We start from the raw sequence: 23392 nt of genomic DNA, 5'->3' as shown, positions 1-23392 counted from the left end.
GCTTGTCCTACCAGCCGCCCTGCTATCTTACACCTGAAATAATCACACAGAAACTGTATTTATTTAAACACTGCCTGGCCCATTAGTTCTAGCCTCTTGTTGGCTAACTCTCACATCTTGATTCAACCCATTTCTAATAATCTGTATATCACCTTGAGGTCATGGTTTACCGGGAAAGATTCAGCATGTCTGACCTGGCAGCTCCATGTCAGCTATCTGACTCTGCTTTCTTCCTCCCAGAATTCAGTTTTGTCTTCTCCACCTACCTAAGTTTTGTCCTATCAGGCCAATCAGTTTCTTTATTAATTAACCAATGAAAGCAACACACAAACAGAAGGAACTCCTACACCAAACCTGCATATGTATCCCCTACCATACAAAATAAATAAAAATTTAAGATTTATTTTTATTAATTTTAATTATGTGTGTGTGGGTATGTGCTTGTGAGGGCAGGTACCTATGGAGGCCAGAGGCATTGAATGCTCCGGAAGCTAGAGTTACAGGTAATTGTGAATCTGCCCAACTGGAAGCTGAATTTTGGTCCTCTGGAAGAACAGGAAGTAATTTTTTTTTAGCATGGAATATTTTGCCTGCGTGTCTTGATTCTGTCAGTGAAACTTATTATTTATTTATTTATTTATTTATTTATTTATTATGTATACAACATTCTGCCTCCATGTATGCCCGCATGCCAGAGGAGGGCACCAGATCTCATTACAGATCGTTATGAGCCACCATGTTGTTGCTGGGAATTAAACTCAGGACCTCTGGAAGAGCAGCCAGTGCTCTTAACCACTGAGACATCTCTCCAGCCCCAATTTTTTTTTTCGAGACAGGGTGTCTCTGTGACTTTGGAGCCTGTCCTGGAACTAGCTCTTGTAGACTAGGCTGGCCTCTAACTCACAGAGATCCACCTACCTCTGCCTCTGAGTGCTGGGATTAAAGGAGTGCGCCACCACCGCCTGGCCTAAGTAATCTTTTTTCTTTTCTTTTTTTAAAGTTTACATGTACCTTACTCTCTCTGAGGAGTGGATGGGGGGTTGGGATGGGGTGGTTAGGTAGAGGGAATGGGAAGAGGGGAGGGAGTGGGAACTGGGATTGGTATGTAAAATGAAAAAAGATTGTTGATTCATTTAGAATTTATTTCAGTGAATGGTTCTAAGTATTTTTCCATCCTTATGTGTTTTCTTAACTCTATTTCTTTTATTCTTATTTTTTAGTTTTGAATTTTTTTTTGAGACAGGGTTTTTCTGTGTATCCTCTACTGTCCTGGAACTGGCTCTGTAGACCGGGCTGGCCCCAAACTCACAGAGATCCACTTGTTTTTACCTCCCAACTGCTGGGATTAAAGGCGTGTACCACAATGCTCAGGGGCCACTATTTTATTTTTAATTTGTATTCCGTATATGTGACTATATGTGTGTTGGGAGCACACACGTGGATCCAGTTCTTTCCTGTCACTTTAATGTGAGTTCCAGGGATTGAACTCAGGTTGTCAAGCTTGTGTGACAAGATCCATTTCACTCTCTATGACTACTATTTTAAATGGCAGAATCATATCCTTTCACGGGAATTTGTCATAATTCATTTATGTATTTCTTTATTATCAAATATTTACATTGGTTCACATTTCCTCTATCACAGTGATAAAATGAACATTATTAAGTACAAAGATTGTTTACCCACTTGTACTATTTTTTTTAGAATAGAGTCTTAGAAGAGTAATTATATGACAACTTTACATGTTGTCAAATTATTTTCCAAAAAATGCCAAAAGATAGTTCTTAAGATGTTTTAATATGTTCCCTCTTCTTCTCTTAAAATTTGGAGTCAAATATTAGCTTCACATGTTGTTAGTGACATTAAATCAGTAATACTTCATGTGAAAGTCATCATTCAGTCAATGATGGCATGATTAAAGTATGTGAGAGGAATGAAGGTGACCCTGAGAATTTGCCCCAGAAATGATACCTGTGCTAAATTATCTGTCTTTCTGAATGGAATCTCATCAGAAAATAAGGTGGAGGTGTAGATGAGAAAGGTAGTACTGGAAAAAGACAGTAAAATATAGAGCTGAAGTTATACTGCAGTGGTGAATAAGCATCTTGTCCTGTATACTCTTGGCTTCCGTCCTAGTAAGGAATAAAAACCTATACCACCATTGCTATTTATAGTGTGTGTGTATGTATTTCCCTTTTTCTCCTTAGTCAGTTACTATCAATCTATTTGTCGTAAGGTAATGAGTGGTATGTAGATTCTATCATTATTCAACATCATCCCTTGGACGATTTAAGTCAGGGCTATGCTATATTGGTCTCAGATAGTAGTAACATCCAGGCTCAGTTACTGCCTCTGAGGTTGCTTCCCAGAAACCAAACTATTCTCCAAAAAAATTTTTTCCTGTCAGAACTGGGGATTAAATCTAGGGAAGCATGATATCAGTAAACTGTAGTGACTGCTGAAAGTTTTGTGGATGTTGCTTCTAAGACTCAAATGGGTTTTATTTATATAAGGACAAAGGGAAGGGGTATAATTCAGGTTAAAGTGAGCATTATGAATAAAGACACATAAATAGGCTGGGTGTGGTGGAGGCAGGCAAGCCTGATCTACATAGTGAGCTCCAGGACAGTCAGGGCTACACAGAGAAACCCTGTCTTGAAACCTACCCCCCAAAGATACAGAAATAGGAAAACACAAATTGTGTGTTCAGGGGGCAAAATAATTTCTATTAAGAGATGCTAAGTTTTTTGTGAAGTGAGGTTGATTGAGATTATATTTGGAGGATCAGGAAATGACCCACAATACCTATACAGGCATTCAACATACAAGAAAAAATCTATTATTGATGTGGTAAGTATCTTAACTGGCTAAAGAAATGTTTCCCTTTGTCTAGATTGAAGAAACTGCAGTGAACCTATGGAACTGGACAGTTACTAGGAGAATAGAATTGTCTGTGAGTGAAAGCCAGACAGCTAAATGTACGTACACATTTTGTGACCCATTATGAAAATAGTCTTACTAGATACTGGGTAACATTCCTGAAGTTTGACTGTTTTGACCAGTTATTAGATAAGGATTATTTTGTTAAGGGACAGACAAGTTGTTTGAAAGCACTGGTTTCTGTTTCCCAAGCAAATAGCTTCCCACTGTTTGATTTTTCAGAGGTATCTCTTTGTTAATACAAGTTTTAAGGTACCACTACAAGATAGTCTAGAGATAAACAACAATGACCAAAAGGTGGAAAAAGAAAAACTAGAGGGAATATGAAAGAACACAGGTCGCTGGGAAGACACAGTCAAAATCTTCCGGATTCTAAAGGACTTTCAAATAGTAGTTTCCCCTCTCTGCTAATATTAGAATGAAAGACATTGTCATGTGAGGGATTTAGATTTTAAAATTTTTATTTACTTATGTGTTGGTGTTTTGCCTGCATATATACTTGCATACCACATGCCTGAGTTACAGACGGCTGTGAGCCACCATGTGGGTGCTGGGTATTGAACTCAGGTCTTCTGGAAGAGTAGTTAGAACTTTTAACTACTAAGCCATCTCTCTAGCCTCTTGATTTTTAAGAAATTTAAAAAACAGTTTCTCATGAGGTAAGCCAATAAACATAGTGGTGAATTACTAAGAAATAATTTCTATTTGTAAGAGCAAAAAAATAAGAATAGTAAAGCATGCAAACAAACAGAAAACCCAAGTCAAACATCTTTTTGGACGCTTTAGTGTTTGGTAAAGATTTAGTTGCTTTAGCTAAAACAATTAAGGCTTAACTTTGCTGACAGTTGCTGGTTTTGTTAATTTTATTTGTGTGTGTGTGTGTGTGTGTGTGTGTGTGTGTGTGTGTGTGTGTATAATGTTTGGAATTGAAGGCCTCATGCATAAAGTTGTAAGGTTGGAAACATTTTTCTTTAGTAATGGCAAGAAAACAAAGGCAGGTGGATTTTTCATTTTAAGAAGTTTGGTAGCTGGAGAGATAGCCCAGTAGTTAAGAGCACTGGCTACTCTTCCAGAGAACCTGGGTTTGATTTTCAGCACCCATATGGTGGCTCACAACCATCTGTCACTCCAGTTCCAGGAGACCTGACACCTTCTTCTGGCCTTCTTGAGCACCAGGCATGCATGTGGTGCACAGACAAATTATGCACATAAAGATTTAAAAATTTCTAGAAAGTTTGGCAGTGAAAGGAAGAGAAGAAATAGGATACAGGTTTGAAACACAATAAAGCTATTTTTTGAGGTAGGGATGAAGTATGTTTGAAGGTAGAATGAAGAAAAATTTGGAGATGGTATTGAAGATAACTTTAAGAGGAGGAGCAATTGAACTAATGATTCTTGAAAATAACTAAAGACTTAATAAACATTAACAAAAAGGAAACATTTTCCAAAACATTCCAAAAATGGAAATTAGAATTATTTACCAATTAGAAATATTTTACCAAAATATTTGTCAGAAGAAAAAACTTTATGAGATTTCATTATAATCAATAAAAATATGACCATTTCAATAATCCTATAATTTTAGCTGGGAAATTAAATTTTTTACAGTGTGATATTTATTGTATTAGAAATGGTACCAGCATAAACAGAATGATTACTGAGATCTGGCATAAGTCGACTGGGTATGTAGTTCAGCTGGAAGAGTACTTGTCCAGCATGTATGAAATCTTGGGTTCTGTCTCCAGCACTATATAAATCAGGCAGTTGTGCATGCCTGTAATCTGAGGACTCAGAGGATCAGAAGGTCAAGCTCACTCTTGGGTCCATAGTAAGTTTGAGGCTATCCTGGGCTATATGAGACTGTCTCAAAAGTAAAAGGTAAGTAGTGCAGTGGTATATAAGCTCATTTAAAAAACTTGCCTATGTTTTATGATAAGGCAGATATGAACAAGTTGCATTTATGCAGACTTTCAATTTTTTAGTGACAGTGAACTATATAATAAGGGCACCTGTATTTTACAAATTATGCTTCACGAACTTTTATTTCATCTAAGAAAATAATGTATTTAGAGAGTTTGAAATTTAGAAGAAATTGTAAAACTGCCCTCATATCCAGGAACTTGTCAGATGATGAAGCTATAGGTTGCAGCTCTACTGAGAAGAATTTTGTCAGCATGATTCATGAGCATTATGTGGAATCAGGTATCCTCAATGAGGATGCTTTTGAAAACTGATTTTTAAACAGGCTTTCAAATTTCTTATTTTGGGCCCAGGAGTGTAGCTCTGTGCTGTAACAGTTACTTAATGTGTGAGTTTTTAAACCTTAGCATTAGAAAATTGCACAAAACCCCCACGTATCTACTTACTAGGTGAATGTTTGAACATCAGCATGGGAAAAAGTAAAACAGAAGATAAAACAAAAAGCTGGATATAACACAAAGTAGACTCCAGGTGTTTTGTGTGTTTTTTGTTTTGTTTTAGTATTTTTTGTCTTGATAGGTTTTTTATTTGTTTTAATTTTCATGGTTTTGAGAGAGAGCATGAGATTGGGTGGGTAGGGAGGTGGAAAGGATCTGGAAGGAGTTGGGGGAAGGGAAAGAATATGGTCAAAATATATTGTTTGAAAAATTTTAAAGAAAAAACAATTCTAAATGTGGTAGCCCATGTCTGTAATCCTATCTTTTGTGAGATGAAGGCTGAAGGTTTAGGAGTTGAAAGCTATCCTCAGCTACATAGTGAATTAGAGGCCAGCCTGGGCAATATGAGACCCTGTCTCAAACAACAACAAAAATGCAGACTAAACAAAATCTACAACAAAACTCTCCAACAAAACAAAACAAAACAAAACAAAAAACAAATAAAACCCAACTTCTTTCTTTCCTTTTTTTTTGGTTTTGTTTTGTTTTTCAAGACAAGGTTTCTTTGTGTAGCTTTAGAGCCTGTTCTGGAACTTGCTCTGTAGACCAGGCTGGCCTCAAATTCACAGAGATCCACCTGCCTCTGTCTCCTGAGTGTTGGGATGAAGTGTGTGCTACCATCTCCTGGCCAACTTTTTTCTTTAATAATAAAAGTGGCTTCACTTTAATCATTGCTAATTTTGTGTGTATTTATGTGTGTGTATATATGTATACACACACATATATATATGTGTGTGTACACACACACATATATATATATATATAGCGTGTGTGCTTTGTATTTAATGGACATCTAATTACTCTTTTGCAGTGTGTTATGTTGCTTGCAAGCTGGTATATATGTATGGAATCTCAGTTTCTTCAGAAGAACCTCTTCAAAGACAGATATGGGTAAGCCCTGATTCATTGAAGATCCGAAGTAAAATAAAATGACACAGTGGTTACTTGTATGAAAATAATTGAAGTTAGTATAAACTGGAAGAATCCTTTAGTGTTATCCATGTTCCTTTTATTGTTAGTGTATCTAATACAGTTGTAGATCTCAGAAGTACTGGAGTTAATAGACTGCTTCAATGAAGAGAATATTGAAAGTATACTTCTATATTTATGAATTCTTTTATACATTTATTACATCCAACTTGATAGAGTAACAGTTTTCCACATAAGAGGATGATGGTATTTGATCTTAAAAGATTTTTTCTAGGCCAGGTATGGTAGCACATACTTGCAATTGCAGTACTTAGGAAGCTAAGGCAGGATGATCTCAAATTTGAAGTCAGCCTGGGCTTTAGAGAGTTTCACATCAGAGTGGGCTATATAATGAGACCCTGTCTCAAAAAGCAAAACACAAGCCCTTTTCTAATGAAAAATTTAAACTGTTCAGCAACGAAAGGAGTTCAGGATCGGTTGATTTGTTTTGGTTATTTGAGACAGGGTTTTGTATCCCAGTATTTTAGCTGGCTTTCTAATTGCTGTGACAAAATACTGTGATATAAACAACATGGAGGAGGAAGGGTCTCTTTTGGCTCATGGTTTCAGAGGTGTCAGTCTGTTATAGCAGAATGCATGTGGGAAAGCAGAGCATTTCATATCATGCTAGCCAGAAAGCAAAGAAAAGGCAGGAAGGAAGCTAGGCAGAGTGGCACATGCCTGCAATCTCAGCATTTGGGGGACTGAGGAAGAAGGATTGATGAAAGTTAGAGGTCATTTCAAACTACACAGTGACTACCAGACTGGTTAGGGAGGGCTACATATCAAGACCATGTCCGAATATTTTCCCCTCATAATGGAAGCAGTCAGAGACAAGGTGGCCCTAAGGACCTGTTCTCAGTGCCTGACTTCTTCCAGTCAGGTCTGACTCACTGAAGTTTCCAGTAGTGCCACCAGCTGAAGGCTAAGTCTCAAGACAAGGGCCTGTGGAGGACATTTCATATTCAAACCAGAGCCCCCAGGCTGACTTGGAACTCATTATCCTTCTGCCTTAGCCTCCCAAGGTGCTGAGATAAAGATGTGTGCCATCGTGCTTGGCTTGCTTGCTTATTTATTTACCTATTTATTATTTATTTACTTAAAGAATTTATGTTTGAGTATTTTGCCTGCACCATTTGTGTGACTTGGAAACCAGAAGAGGAGGGCATCATATCCCCTGGAACTAGAGTTACAGATTGTTATGAATTACTTTATGGGTACTTGGAATCCAACCTGGGTCCTCTGGAAGAACAGCAAGTGCTCTTAATCACAGACCATCTCTTTGGCCCTACTTTATTTTTTGAGACAAGAACTCACTATGTAGTCCTGACTGTCTTGGAATTTGTTACCTAGAACAAGCTGGCCTTGAACTCAGAGAGGTACTCCTCCCTTTACCTCTACCTCTCTGGTACTGGCATTAAAGGTATGCCACTTATTTATTCATTTACTTTTGAGGCAAGAGTCTCACTCTATTACCCAGGCTAATTTCAAACACCTTGTCTCAAACAATCCTCTTGCAGCAGTCTCCTGAGTAGCTGGGCCGGCCTATAGGCTTACATACCCAGCAAGAATATAACATGTGAAGTGTGAAGACCTAGGTTCAAATTCTCGCCCTGTGACTTGCTTTCTTACTTTGAAAGATTTGTTTTCTCATTTGTAAAATGAGGTTAATAATATTTAGTGTACAATGTTATAGAGTTAAATTATAGTTTTATGAGAGGTGCTTTGTGAACTACAAATAGCTAAGTATGCTAGTAGTGTATAAACATCTGTAGGAAAAGCTATATACAATAAAAATATTTAAAAAAATAAATAAACATCTGTCATATGTTATGGGATAAAACTATGTTGAATGTGAGGGTTTAGTTTTTGTGTTTCTCCTTTTTCAAAAGATTGCAGTCACCAGTGTTTTGTGTAGCTTTTATAAAATGCTATGTTCCGTGGGAAGACTGGTTTAAAATATTCAGTCATAGGTGGAGCAGAAAGTCCTCTTTCATTATTATTATTTATAAACAGCATAGGAGCTTGGCATAGTAGTGTACACCTGCAGGGGTTCAAATACAGTTTCTTAGCTATGCAGGGCAATGTAAGAGAAACCTAAGCCCTAAAACAATAAAGATCAAGCATACAGAAAAATCAATTAAGATGGTACTCCAATATCCAGGAGGATTACTATATCTTTTTTTGGGAGTTCACCTTCTTATTATCTTCTCAAGGATCCCAAATTTATAGGCTCAATGTCCTTTAATTATGGCTAGAAACCGATTATGAGTGAGTACATCCCATGTTCATCTTTTTGGGTCTGGGTTACCTCACTCAGAATAGTGTTTTCTATTTCCATCCATTTGCCTGCAAAATTCAAGATGTCATTGTTTTTTACCGCTGAGTAGTATTCTAGCATGTATATATTCCACAGTTTCTTCATCCACTCCAATTCCTCTGATTATTTAACACTAAATAGAATAATTAGTTCATGGTCACTCTTCTTTTTCTTTTTAATTTTTAAAACATTTATTGAATTTTCAGTTAGTATATGTACTAAATAATGGGTCTCATATCAATTTGATACACATATATACTTGTGCTTTGCTTATACTAACATCCCTATTATGCTCTCTTGACTTCGTTCTGCCCTCTCTTTATTTCCCTTCCTCCCCCAAATGATCTCTTTTCTACTTTCATAGTGTGTAGTGTGTGTGTGTGTGTGTGTGTGTGCACGCGCATGCGTATGGAGAGAGAGAGAGAGAGAGAGAGAGAGAGAGAGAGAGAGAGAGTGTGTGTGTGATTCTGTATATGAAAGACACTATGTGGTATTTGTTTTTCTGAATGTGGTTTATTTCCCTTAACAGGATGATTCATTTTTTTGAAAATTACCTGATTTTGTTCTTTATAGTTGAATAAACTTCATTGTATATTTTTCACATTTTGTTTATATTCATCTGCTGATGAATATCTATGCTCTGTATCTTGATGGTTGTGATAGTCTGCAATAAGCATAGATGTGCATATATTTCTGTGCTATGCTGACTTAGATTCCTAGGGGTACTTCCCCATTGGTTGTTCTAATTTTAGATTTTTTGTTTTAGAAAACTCCATTCATTACACTAATGTACACCTTCCCCTTAGCAGTGTGCAATAGCTCTTCCCACACTTCCCTCTGCATCTCTCTAGCATTTGTCGTTATTTGTTCCCTTGACGGTAGCTAGCCTGACTAGGGGGAGATGGAATATCAGTGTGATTTTGACTTTTAGTTTCCTGATGGATAATAATGCTGAACATTTTCTTTCATATATTCATTGGCTAGTAGTATTTCTTTTAAGAATTTTCTGTTGGACTGGGGATATGACTCAGTCGTTACCACAGCCAGAATATAAGATAATTTTCTGTTCAATTCGTTTGTCCATTTATTGACTGGATGATTTCTTTGCTAAGTATTTTATTTTATCTTATTTATTCTTCCTTGGCCTCTTGAATGCTAGGACTTAAGGTGTCTTCATATCCAGTACTGTTTGCTTTTGTGTTTTGTTTGTTTTTCTTGTCTTTAATATAGTGTCTTTCTGTGTACCCCTGGATGGAACTCAGTAATGTAGGCTCTGATCTTGAACTTGCAGTGATCCTCCGGTGCCGCGCACCGCGGCCCCAGTCTGCGCTCTATGCGCTAGACCCCAGTTTGCCAGCTTCGGGAAAGGAGCTGGAGGTTGAGAATACACACGCAGAGACAGACCGACACGCAGACCTTCAATCACTGGTACCAAAAGCCCCTCTTTAATAGCACCATGGAGGCTTAAATACACTGCAGTCAATGGCCAACAGGTGAAAATCCCATCCTCTGATCCTCTAAGCTAGGTACAGCTTCTAGTAACTTCAATTAGAAGGTGCTAGGAGGGAAGAACAGCTGAAAGCCAGGACTCATTAGTCCCAACACTCCTGTCTCTGCCTCCCAAATACTGGAAGTGTAAGCATATGCCATTGGCTAAAATATTGTTTTATTGGGGTAGGAATATAGCAAATAAATGGAAACATTTCACATTTATCCCTTGTTTTAGACAAAAAGTTATTATGTAGCCCAGGCTGGCCTTGAATTTGTTAATCCTCCTGTGTACTAGGATTACTGTTGTGCACCCCTACACATGACTAGATTCTCTATATAGTTTTCTCTATATAGTTCTCTATATAGATTCTATATATAGTTTTCTCTACCTCAGGTTTTACCTATTTAATCATATACCGGTATATAGCAATATATATATTTCTATGTATAACTAGGTATTTCTCACTTTAAGTATCCAGCTTTGGGGGGCTGGAGATACTGCTCAGTGGTTAACAACCCTGGCTGCTCTTTCAGAGGACTGGGGTTTGATTCCTAGCACCCACATGGTAGCTTGTAGCAAGCTATAAAACTCCAGTTCCAGGGTACCTTGATGCTCCCTTCCTGCCTCCTTCCATGCCAAACACCTATATGCATAAAATAAAAGAAATAAATGAAAATACCTCTGTACTATTCAGTTGGTTTATATATGTTTCTACATTCAATTGGAGATTCCTTGATGGTCCTTTGGGTTGTATGGTGAATTACTTTCTGTGTGTATCTTTGCTAGTTTTTCTTTCAGTGCTAGGGGTTAAACTCCGGGCCTGCCACATGCTAGGCAAGCACTCCAGTGAGCTACTTCCTCATCTGTCACTGCCAGTTTTAAGGCCATTACTTATAACTACTTCTATTTCCATTTTCATGGGTACCCCCATATATCTTTTTTGGGGTGTGTGGCTGGGTTTGAGACAGAGTCTTACTATGTATCTCTGGCTGTCCTAAAATTCACTATGTAGACCAGGCTGGCCTTGAAATCACATAGATTCATCTGCCTCCATCTCTTTAAGTGTTGGGATTAAAGGCCTGCACCACCATGCCCATCTATCTCCATATATTTTAACCATATGCTTTTATCACTGTATTGATTTTCTGTGGCTTCCATAACAAAATATTGTAAACTGCATGGCTTAAATAACAGAAATTAATTTTCTCACAGTTCTGGAGGCTAGAAGTTCAAGACCAGTATGTTTAGTTTCTTCTGAGTCCCCTTATCTTGATTTTCAGTTATCCTCCTCCTTCTTTTGTCCTTGCATGGCCTTTCCTCTTGGCACAATCATTCATTCCTTGTAGATCTTTGTATATCTGAATTCTTTCTTGTAAGGATACAGTAAGATTTGATTAGGCTCTTTCCCACCAGTTTTCTTTAATATTGTTATGATGATGACTATTATTGCGTGTGAATGTGTGCATGCATGTGCATGCCACACCATGTGTGAAGATCAAAGGAAAAATGCTGTGGATTCAGTTCTCCCCTTCCATCTTTATTTGGAATCTGAGGATTGACCCACGACCATCAGGCTTGAGTGGCAGTGAAACAGCTTGCAGCCCTTGATTAGACTTTACAGCCTCATTTAACATTATCATTTCTTAAAGGCCCTATATTCAAATATACTAATACTCTGAGGTACTAGCATGTGGCAGGCCCGGAGTTTAACCCCTAGCACTGAAAGAAAAACTAGCAAAGATACACACAGAAAGTGGGGGCTTCGACATAGAATTTTTGAGAAGTAGCACTTTTTCTATATTAGTAACTCATTTTTAATCTTAATGGTAGAATGGAGGCTTAGTATATGTGAGGCTTTGTATTCAAGATCCAGCACTGCAACACAAAAACAACCAAAAACTTGACAATAAAAACAACTACTTCTTGATTTATCATTTTTTATGTTATCTATTTACTTGAGATTATGAGATATGAGGAGTTATTTCAGGTTCTGTTATTTTCCCTGATCTTTCTTTCCATTTTTGCTATAGTATACAATTTAAGGCTTACCTGATGATTATCTTTAAAATATTTCTAGAGGGTCTCACTATATAGTCCTGACTAGCTTGGAAATTTTTAAAATATTAAACAATGTGTTTAATATTTATTTTATTTTTTTTATTTAGTAAAATTTCCGCCGCCTCCCCACCTCCCATTTACCCCTCCCTCCTCCACTCTCTCTCCCTCTCCTGTCCAGAGAGCAGTAAGGGTTCCCTGCCCTGTGGGAAGTCCAAGTTCCTCCCCCCTCCTTCCAGGTCTAGGAAGGTGAGCATCCAAATAGGCTAGCCCCCCCAAAGCCAGTATGTGTAGTAGGGTCCAAATCCAGTGTCATTGTCCTTGGCTTCTCATCAGCCCTCATTGTCCGCCATGTTCAGGGAGACCGGTTTTATCTCATGCTTTTTCAGTCCCAGTCCAGCTGGGCTTGGTAAGCTCCGAATAGATCAGCCCCACCATCTCAGTGGGTGGGAGCACTCCTTGCAGTCCAGACTTCCTTGCTCATGTTTTCCCTCCTTCTGCTCCTCATTTGGACCTTGGGCGCTCAGTTCGGTGCACCAATGTGTGGCTCTGTCTTTATCTCCATCCATCGCCAGATGAAGGTTCCCTCACGGTCCTGACTTTCTTTCTCATGTTCTCCCTCCTTCTGCTCCTCGTCAGGACCTTGGGAACTCAGTCCGGTGCTCCAATGTGGGGCTCTGTCTCTATCTCCATCCATCGCCAGGTGAAGGTTCTATGGAGATATGCAAGATAATCATCAGTATGGCTATAGGATCTGGCCTTTTCCGACTCCCTCTCCTCAGCTGCCCATGGAGCTAGCTGGGGGCATCTCACTGGATACCTGGGAACCCCTCTAGAGTCAAGTCTCTTAATAATTCTAAGATGGCTCCCTTAATTAGGATATATGCTTCCCTGCTCCCATATCCACCCTTCCTATATCCCAAGCATCCCATTCCCCCAAGCTCTCTCCATCCTCCCCTTCACGCTTTGCTCTCCCCATCTCCCCTTGCCCCCAACCCACCCCACCCCCAAGTTCCCAATTTTTGCCCGGCAAACTTGTCTGCTTCCAATATCCAGGAGGATAACTATGATTTTCTTTGGTTTCACCTTCTTATTGTCTTCTCAAGGATTACGAATTATAGGCTCGATGTCCTTTATTTATGGCTAAAAACCGATTATGAGTGAGTACATCCCATGTTCATCTTTTTGGGTCTGGGTTACCTCACTCAGAATGGTGTTTTCTATTTCCATCCATTTGCATGCAAAATTCAAGATGTCATTGTTTTTTACTGCTGAGTAGTATTCTAACATGTATATATTCCACAGTTTCTTCATCCATTCTTCCACTGAAGGGCATCTAGGTTGTTTCCAGGTTCTGGCTATTACAAATAATGCTGCTATAAACATAGTTGAACAAATGTTTTTATAGTATGATTGGGCGGGCATCTCTTGCGTATATTCCCAATAGTGGAATTGCTGGGTCCTGGGGTAGGTTGATCCCGAATTTCCTGAGAAACCGCCACACTGCTTTCCAAAGTGGTTGCACAAGTGTGCATTCCCACTAGCAGTGGATGAGTGTACCCCTTGCCCCACAACCTCTCCAGCAAAGGCTATCATTGATGTTTTTGATTTTACCCAATCTGACAGGTGGAAGATGGTATCTGAAAGTTGTTTTGATTTGCATTTCCCTGATAGCTAAGGAGGTTGAGCATGACCTTAAGTGTCTTTTGGCCATTCGAACTTCTTCTGTTGAGAATTCTCTGTTCAGTTCATAGCCCCATTTTTTAAATGGGTTAATTAGCATTTTGAAGTCTAGTCTCTTGAGTTCCTTATATATTTTGGAGATCAGACCTTTGTCAGTTGCAGGGTTGGTGAAGATCTTTTCCCAGTCAGTGGGCTGCCTTTGTGTCTTAGTGACAGTGTCCTTTGCTTTACAGAAGCTGCTCAGCTTCAGGAGGTCCCATTTATCCAATGTTGCCCTTAATGTCTGTGCTGCTGGGGTTATACGTAGGAAACGGTCTCCTGTGCCCATATGTTGTAGAGTACTTCCCACTTTCTCCTCTGTCAGGCTGAGTGTGTTCCGATTAATATTGAGGTCTTTTTCGTTTTTTTTCTTTATTTTTTTTCATTTCTTTGGTTTATTTTTTCATATTTAAAAATTTCCATCTCCTCCCCTCTTCCTCCCCCTTTCCTCCCCTCCCCTCCCCCCATACCCCTCTTCCCTCCCTTTTCAGGCCAAGGAGCCATCGGGGTTCCCTACTCGGTTAAGACCAAGGTCCTCCCAACTCCCCCCAGGTCCAGGAAGGTGATCAACCAAGCTGAGAAGGCTCCCACAGAGCCCGTCCATGCAGAAGAGTCAAAGATCAGCACCTTTGTCCTTGGCTTCTCTGTCAGCCTCCACCGTCGGCCACATTCAGAGAGTCTGGTTTGGTCTCATGTTCCATCAGTCCCAATCCAACTGGAGTTGGTGATCTCCCGTTAGTTCTGTCCCACCGTCTCCATGGGTGAACGCACCCCTCACGGTCCTGACTTTTTCTCATGTTCTCTCTCCTTCTGCTCCTCATCAGGAACTTGGGAGCTCAGTCCGGTGCTCCAATGTGGGGCTCAGTCACCTTCCCCATCTGTCGCCAGCTGGAGGTTCCCTCACGGTCCTGACTTTCTTTCTCATGTTCTCCCTCCTTCTGCTCCTCATCAGGACCTTGGGAGCTCAGTCCGGAGCTCCAATGTGGGGCTCTGTCATTTTCTTCATCTATCGCCAGGTGGAGGTTCTATGGTGATATGCAAGAAATTCATCAGTATGGCTATAGGAACAAGGCCAGTTCCTAATATTGAGGTCTTTAATCCATTTGGACTTGAGTTTTGTGCACTGTGATAGATATGGATCTACTTTCATTCTTCTACAGGTTGACATCCAGTTATACCAGCACCATTTGTTGAAGATGCCCTCTTTCTTCCATTGTGTACTTTTGGCTCCTTTATCAAAAATCAGGTGTTCATAGGTTTGTGGGTTAAGATCCCGGTCTTCTATTCGATTCCATTGGTCGACTTCTCTGTTTTTATGCCAATACCAAGCTGTTTTCAATACTGTAGCTCTGTAATAGAGTTTGAAGTCAGGGATGGTAATGCCCTCAGAAGTTCCTTTATTGTATAAGATTGTTTTGGCTATCCTGGGTTTCTTGTTTTTCCATATAAAGTTGATTATTGTCCTCTCAAGGTCTGTGAAGAATTTTGTTGGGACCTTGATGGGGATTGCATTGAATCTATAGATTGCTTTTGGTAGAATTGCCATTTTTACTATGTTAATCCTCCCAATCCATGAGCAAGGGAGATCCTTTCATTTTCTGGTATCCTCTACAATTTCTTTCTTCAGAGAATTAAAGTTCTTGTCAAATAGATCCTTCACTTCCGTGGTTAGAGTTACCCCAAGATATTTTATGCTATTTGTGGCTATTGTGAATGGTGATACTTCTCTGATTTCCCTCTCTGCTTCCTTATCCTTTGTGTATAGGAGGGCAACTGATTTTTGGAGTTGATCTTGTATCCTGCCATGTTACTGAAGGAGTTTATCAGCTGTAGGAGTTCTTTGGTGGAGTTTTTGGGGTCGCTTATGTACAATATCATATCATCTGCAAATAACGAAAGTTTAACTTCTTCCTTTCCAATTCAAATCCCCTTGATCCCCTTATGTTGTCTTATTGCTATTGCTAGAACCTCAAGCACCATATTGAAGAGATAAGGAAAGAGTGGACAGCCTTGTCATGTTCCTGAATTTAGTGGGATGGCCTTGAGTTTCTCTCTGTTTAATTTGATGTTAGCTGTCGGCTTGCTGTAAATAGCCTTTATTATATTTAGGAATGACCCTTGTATACCTAATCTCTCCAAGACCTTTATCATAAAGGGGTGCTGAATTTTGTCAAATGCTTTTTCAGCATCTAATGAGATGATCATATGGTTTTTATCCTTCAGTTTATTTATATGATGGATTACATTGATAGATTTTCGTATGTTGAACCAGCCCTGCATCTCTGGGATGAAGCCTACTTGATCGTAGTGGATAATTTTTCTAATGTGTTCTTGGATTCTGTTTGCCAGTATTTTATTGAGAATTTTTGCGTCAAAGTTCATGAGTGAGATTGGCCTGTAATTCTCTTTCTTGGTTGAGTCTTTGTGTGGTTTAGGTATCAGGGTAACTGTAGCCTCATAAAAGGAATTTGGCAATGACTCTTCTGTTTCTATATTATGAAATACCTTAAGGAGTATAGGTATTAGGTCTTCTTGGAAGTTCTGGTAGAATTCTGCATTGAAACCATCTGGTCCTGGGCTTTTTTTTGGTAGGGAGGTTTTTGTAACAGTTTCTAATTCTTTGCGACTAACAGGACTATTTAGATTGTTCACCTGGTTCTGGCTTAACTTTGGTATGTGGTACCAAAAAAACTGTCCATTTCTTTTACATTTTCCAATTTTGTGGCATAAAGGCTTTTGTAGTAAGATCTAATGATTCTCTGAATTTTCTCTGTGTCTGTGGTTATGTCCCCCTTTTCATTTCTGATCTTATTAATTTGCTTGTTCTCTCTCTACCATTTGATTAGTTTGGCTAGGGGTTTGTCAATCTTGTTGATTTTCTCCAAGAACCAGCTTTTGGTTTCATTGATTCTTTGGATTGTTGTCTGTGTTTCTATTTTGTTGGTTTCTGCCCTCAGTTTGATTATTTCCAGTCTTCTACTTCGCCTAGGTGAATCTGCTTCTTTTTTTTTCCTAGAGCTTTCAGGTGTGCTGTTAAGTCTCCAATGTATGCTTTCTCTGTTTTCTTTAAGTGGGCACTTAGTGCTATGAACTTTCCTCTTAGCACTGCTTTCATTGTGTCCCATAGGTTTGAGTATGTTGTGTCTTTGTTTTCATTAAATTCAAGAAAGACTTTAATTTCTTTCTTTATTTCTTCCTTGACCCAGGTGTGGTTCAGTAGTTGACTGTTCAGTTTTCATGAGTTTATAGGCTTTCTGGAGGTAGCATTGTTGTTGAATTCTAATTTTAATCCATGGTGATCTGATAAGACACAGGTGGTTACTAATATTTTTTTGTAACTGTGGAAGTTTGCTTTGTTACCGAGTATATGGTCAATTTTCGAAAAGGTTCCGTGAGCTGCAGAGAAGAAGGTATATTCTTTCCTATTTGGGTGGAATGTTCTATAGATGTCTGTTAAGTCCATTTGATTCATTACCTCCATTAAGTCTTTTAATTCTCTGTTAGGTTTCTGTCTGATTGACCTTTCCATTGGTAAGAAAGGAGTGTTGAAGTCTCCTACTATTAATGTGTGTGGTTTGATGCTGCCTTGAGTTCTAGTAATTTTTCTTTTACATAAGTGGGAGCTTTTATATTAGGGGCATAGATATTCAGGATTGAAACTTCATTCTGATGGATTTTTCCTGTTATGAGTATAAAGTGTCCCTTTCCATCTCTTCTGATTGATTTTAGTTTGAAGTCAACTTTGTTAGAAGTTAGTATGGCCACACCCGCTTGTTTCTTAGGACCACTAGCTTGATAAACCTTTTCCCAACCCTTTACTCTGAGTAGATGTCTGTCTTTGTGGTTGAGGTGTGTTTCTTGTAAACAGCAGAATGTTGGATCCTGTTTTCGTATCCAATCTCTTAGCCTGTGCCTTTTTATAGGTGAATTGAGTCCATTGATATTCAGTGATATTAATGACCAGTGGTTGTTAACTCCTGTCATTTTTTTTTCTGGTAATAGAGTTTGTGTGTTACCCTTCTAGTTGTGCTGGTGAAAGATGTCTGAGTTATTGTGGGCACTGTTGGACTCCTTGGTTAGTGATTTTCTATTACTTTCTGCAAGGCTGGATTTAAACAATCTACATATTGTTTAAATCTGTTTTTGTCCTGGAATATCTTGTTTTCTTCATCGATGGTGAATGCAAGCTTTGCCGGGCATAGTAGTCTAGGCTTGCATCCATGTTCCCTTAGTGTCTGTAGCACATCTATCCAAGATCTTCTGGCTTTCATGGTTTCCATTGAGAAGTCAGGTGTAATTCTGATAGGTTTCCCTTTATATGTTACTTGGCCTTTTTCCTTTGCAGCTCTTAATATCTGTTCTTTATTCTGTATGTTTTATGTTTTGATTATTATATGGCATGGGGATGATTTCTTTTGATCCAGTCTATTCGGTGTTCTGTAGGCTTCTTGTACCTTCATAGGAACATCCTTCTTTAGGTTGGGGAAGTTTTCTTCTATAATTTTGTTGAGTATATTTTCTGGGACTTTGAGTTGTAATTCTTCTCCTTCTTCTACCCCAATTAATCTTAGGTTTGGTCTTTTCATGGTGTCCCAGATTTCCTGGATGTTTTGTGTTAAGAATTTGTTGGATTTGTTTTGTTCTTTAAGCTGTGAGTTTATTTCCTCTATAGTATCTTCAGAGTCAGAGATTCTTTCTTCCATCTCTTGTATTCGGTTGGAAATACTTGTCTCTGAAGTTTCTGTTCTTTTACTCAGAATTTCCATTTCCAGTCTTCCCTCAGATTGTGTTTTCTTCATTACCTCCATTTCATTTTTCAGGTCTTGTACTGTTTCCCTTACCTGTTTGATTGCTTTTTCTTGTTTTTCTTGGGTATCTTTGAGAGATTTATTTATTTCGTCTACCTTTTTGTTTGTCATCTCCATTTCTTTATGGCAGTTTTTTACCTCCTGTTTAAGGTCCTCTATTATTTTCATAAAGTTCTGTTTAAGGTCGGTTTTTTCTATATCTTCTGGAGTAGGGTGTTCAATTCTTGTTGTTTCGGGATGTCTGGATTCTGGTGATGTCTTGTTGCCTTTCTTGTTGTTGGAGGAGTTCTTGCATTGGCGCCTGCCCATCTCTCCCTTCAAATGGAGCCGGGAGGTACTTGGTGTCTTAGACCAATCTTTGCTGTGACTGAATCTGGTTGGATCTCCTCAGTGCCGGAGCAGGAGCTATTCCTTGCCTCACAATCTGAAGGAGCCCACACTCCTTTGCAGGAATCCTCAGACCTGCTTGGAGGCCAGACTCTCACCCCTTTGGGTGGATGGCCTTAGTACAGGAGCAGGACACTTGAATACACTAGGGAAGACTTGGGAGAGGCAGGGACGTGAGAACCAAAGAGAAGCCTGCAGCAGGAGCTGGGGGAGGGGGTCTGTGCTCTCTTCCAGGGCAGGTTGCCCCAGGGTCGCACACACTCGCCAGTCCAGATGGAACTCCGCTGCCTGTGTTTAATATTTTTGAAGGTTTTGAAGATTAGATCTTTACTTTCTACTTCATTAGTGTATTAGTAATATAGTGTATTAGTACCTTTGCCATTCCACCTCTCTTCCCCTTCAACCTTTCAACTTTTGTCACCTGTAAATTTCACTTTGGGCTTTGATGATCTCAAAAATATGAAAACTTACAGGAGCATGCTGTTGACTGTGGTTATTATTTATATCTATGAATAAATAGTTTATTATTTTTTTTTTATTATTTTTTTTTTCTTTTTTTTTTTTTCCTCCCTCCCCTCCTTCTCCCCTTTCTCTCCCCTCCTTCTCCCCCTTCCCTCCCCTCCCCTCCACCCATACCTCCCCTCCCTCCCTCTCAAGGCCAAGGAGCCATCAGGGTTCCCCACTCTATGCTAAGACCAAGGTCCTCCCAACTCCCCCCAGGTCCAGGAAGGTGATCGACCAAGCTGAGAAGGCTCCCACAGAGCCCGTCCATGAAGAAGAATCAGAGCCCAGAGCCATTGTCCTTTGCTTCTCAGTCAGCCCCCGCTGTTGGCCACATTCAGAGAGACGGGTTTGGTCGCATGATCCATCAGTCCCATTCCAACTGGAGTTGGTGATCTCCCATTAGTTCTGTCCCACCGTCTCCATGAGTGAACGCACCCCTCTCGTTCCTGACTTTCTCCCTCATGTTCTCGCTCCTTCTGCTCCTCATCGGGACCTTGGGAGCTCAGTCCAGTGCTCCAATGTGGGGCTCAGTCACCTTCCCCATCTGTCGCCAGCTGGAGGTTCCCTCACGGTCCTGACTTTCTTTCTCATGTTCTCTCTCCTTCTGCTCCTCATCAGGACCTTGGGAGCTCAGTCCGGTGCTCCAAGGTGGGGCTCTGTCATTTTCTTCATCTATCGTCAGGTGGAGGTTCTATGGTGATATGCAAGAAATTCATCAGTATGGCTATAGGAACTGGCCTTTTCAGGCTCCCTCTCCTCAGCTGCCCAAGGAACTAACTGGGGGCGTCTCCCTGGAAACCTGGGAACCCCTCTAGGGTCAAGTCTCTTGACAACCCTCAGGTAGCTCCTTAAATTCAGATATATGCTTCCCTGCTCTCATATCCACCCTTCCTATATCCCAAGCACCCCATTCCTCCGAGCTCCCCCCGCTCTCCCCTTCACACTTTTCTCTCCCCATCTTCCCTTGGCCCAGTCTTGCCCAACCCTCAAGTTCCCAATTTTGCCTGGCGATCGTGTCTACTTCCAATATCCAGGAGGATTACTATATCTTTTTTGGGAGTTCACCTTCTTATTATCTTCTCAAGGATCCCAAACTTATAGGCTCGATGTCCTATAATCATGGCTAGAAACCGAATATGAGTGAGTACATCCCATGTTCATCTTTATGGGTCTGGGTTACCTCACTCAGAATATTGTTTTCTATTTCCATCCATTTGCCTGCAAAATTCAAGATGTCATTGTTTTTTACCGCTGAGTAGTATTCTAGCATGTATATATTCCACAGTTTCTTCATCCATTCTTCCACTGAAGGGCATCTAGGCTGTCTCCAGGATCTGGCTATTACAAATAATGCTGCTATGAACATAGATGAGCATATGCTTTTGTTGTATGATTGGGCATCTCTTGGGTAGATTCCCAATAGTGGAATTGCTGGGTCCTGGGGTAGGTTGATCCCGAATTTCCTGAGAAACCGCCACACTGCTTTCCAAAGTGGTTGCACAAGTTTGCATTCCCACCAGCAATGGATGAGTGTGCCCCTTACCCCACAACCTCTCCAGCAAAGGTTATTATTGGTGTTTTGGATTTTAGCCAATCTGACAGGTGTGAGATGATATCTCAAAGTTGTTTTGATTTGCATTTCCCTGATAGCTAGGGAGGTTGAGCATGACCTTAAGTGTCTTTTGGCCATTCGAACTTCTTCTGTTGAGAATTCTCTGTTCAGTTCATCGCCCCATTTTTTAATTGGGTTAATTGGCATTTTACCGTCTAGTCTCTTGAGTTCCTTATATATTTTAGAGATCAGACCTTTGTCAGTTGCAGGGTTGGTGAAGATCTTTTCCCAGTCAGTAGGCTGCCTTTGTGTCTTAGTGACAATGTCCTTTGCTTTACAGAAGCTGCTCAACTTCAGGAGGTCCCATTTATTCAATGTTGCCCTTAAAGTCTGTGCAGCTGGGGTTATGCATAGGAAACGGTTCCCTGTGCCCATTTGTTGTAGAGTACTTCCCACTTTCTCCTCTATCAATCTCAATGTGTTCAAATTAATATTGAGGTCTTTAATCCATTTGGTCTTGAGTTTTGTGCATGGTGATAGATATGGATCTACTTTCATTCTTCTACAGGTTGACATCCAGTTATGCCAGCACCATTTGTTGAAGATGCCCTCTTTTTTCCATTGTGTACTTTTGGCTCCTTTATCAAAAATCAGGTGTTCATAGGTTTGTGGTTTAAGATCCGGGTCTTCTATACGATTCCATTGGTCAACTTCTCTGTTCTTATGCCAATACCAAGCCGTTTTCAATACTGTAGCTCTGTAATAGAGTTTGAAGTCAGGGATGGTAATGCCTCCAGAAGTACCTTTATTGTATAAGATTTTTTTGGCTATCCTGGGTTTCTTGTTTTTCCATATAAAGTTGATTATTGTCTTCTCAATCTCTGTGAAGAATTTTAATGGGACCTTGATTGGGATTGCATTGAATCTATAGATTGCTTTTGGTAGAATTGCCATTTTTACTATGTTGATCCTCCCAATCCACGAGCAGGGGAGATCCTTCCATTTTCTGGTATCCTCTTCAATTTCTTTCTTCAAAGACTTAAAGTTCTTGTCATATAAATCCTTCACTTCCTTGGTTAGCGATATTCCCAGATATCTTATGCTATTTGTGGCTATTGTGAAAGGTGATACTTCTCTGATTTCCCTCTCTGCTTCCTTATCCTTTGTGTATAGGAGGGCGACTGATTTTTTGGAGTTGATCTTGTATCCTGCCACGTTACTGAAGGAGTTTATCAGCTGTAGGAGTTCTTTGGTGGAGTTTTTGGGGTCGCTTATGTATACTATCATATCATCTGCAAATAATGAAAGTTTAACTTCTTCCTTTCCAAATTGGATCCCCTTGATTCCCTTATGTTGTCTTATTGCTATTGCTAGAACTTCAAGCACTATATTGAAGAGATAAGGAGAGAGTGGACAGCCTTGTCGTGTTCCTGAATTTAGTGGGATAGCCTTGAGTTTCTCTCCGTTTAATTTGATGTTAGCTGTCGGTTTGCTGTAAATAGCTTTTATTATATTTAGGAATGACCCTTGTATCCCTAATCTCTCCAAGACCTTTATCATAAAAGGGTGCTGAATTTTGTCAAATGCTTTTTCAGCATCTAATGAGATGACCATATGGTTTTTTTCCTTCAGTTTGTTTATATGATGGATTACATTAATAGATTTTCGTATGTTGAACCAGCCCTGCATCTCTGGGATGAAGCCTACTTGATCGTAATGGATAATTTTTCTAATGTGTTCTTGGATTCGGTTTGCCAGTATTTTATTGAGAATTTTTGCGTCCATGTTCATGAGTGAGATTGGCCTGTAATTCTCTTTCTTGGTTGAGTCTTTGTGTGGTTTAGGTATCAGGGTAACTGTAGCTTCATAGAAGGAATTTGGCAGTGACTCTTGTGTTTCTATATTATGAAATACCTTAAGGAGTATAGGTATTAGGTCTTCTTGGAAGTTCTGGTAGAATTCCGCATTGAAACCATCTGGTCCTGGGCTCTTTTTGGTAGGGAGGTTTCTGATAACAGTTTCTAATTCTTCGCGACTAACAGGACGATTTAGAGCATTTACCTGGTCCTGGTTTAACTTTGGTATATGGTATTTATCTAAAAAACTGTCCATTTCTTTTACATTTTCCAATTTTGTGGCATACAGGCTTTTGTAGTAAGATCTAATGATTTTCTGAATTTCCTCTGTGTCTGTGGTTATGTCCCCCTTTTCATTTCTGATCTTGGT

The 23392-nt window shown here is 39.7% G+C and overlaps 1 protein-coding gene across 1 annotated transcript in view; it reads left to right on the top strand.

The window, feature by feature from the left end:
* Positions 1–23392, top strand: part of Tex11 (testis expressed 11) — a 327793-nt gene that overhangs the window by 8678 nt on the left and 295723 nt on the right. The window contains exons 3-4 of the mRNA XM_038317046.1: positions 2894–2978; positions 6169–6248. Coding sequence (XP_038172974.1) covers positions 2894–2978; positions 6169–6248 — 165 coding nt within the window. The remainder of the gene's footprint in view (positions 1–2893; positions 2979–6168; positions 6249–23392) is intronic.

Source organism: Arvicola amphibius, chromosome X (assembly GCF_903992535.2).
Source record: "Arvicola amphibius chromosome X, mArvAmp1.2, whole genome shotgun sequence".
Lineage (NCBI taxonomy): Eukaryota > Metazoa > Chordata > Mammalia > Rodentia > Cricetidae > Arvicola > Arvicola amphibius.
The sequence above is the reverse complement of the archived record's forward strand: the minus strand, read 5'-3'. Positions and strand labels throughout refer to the sequence as shown.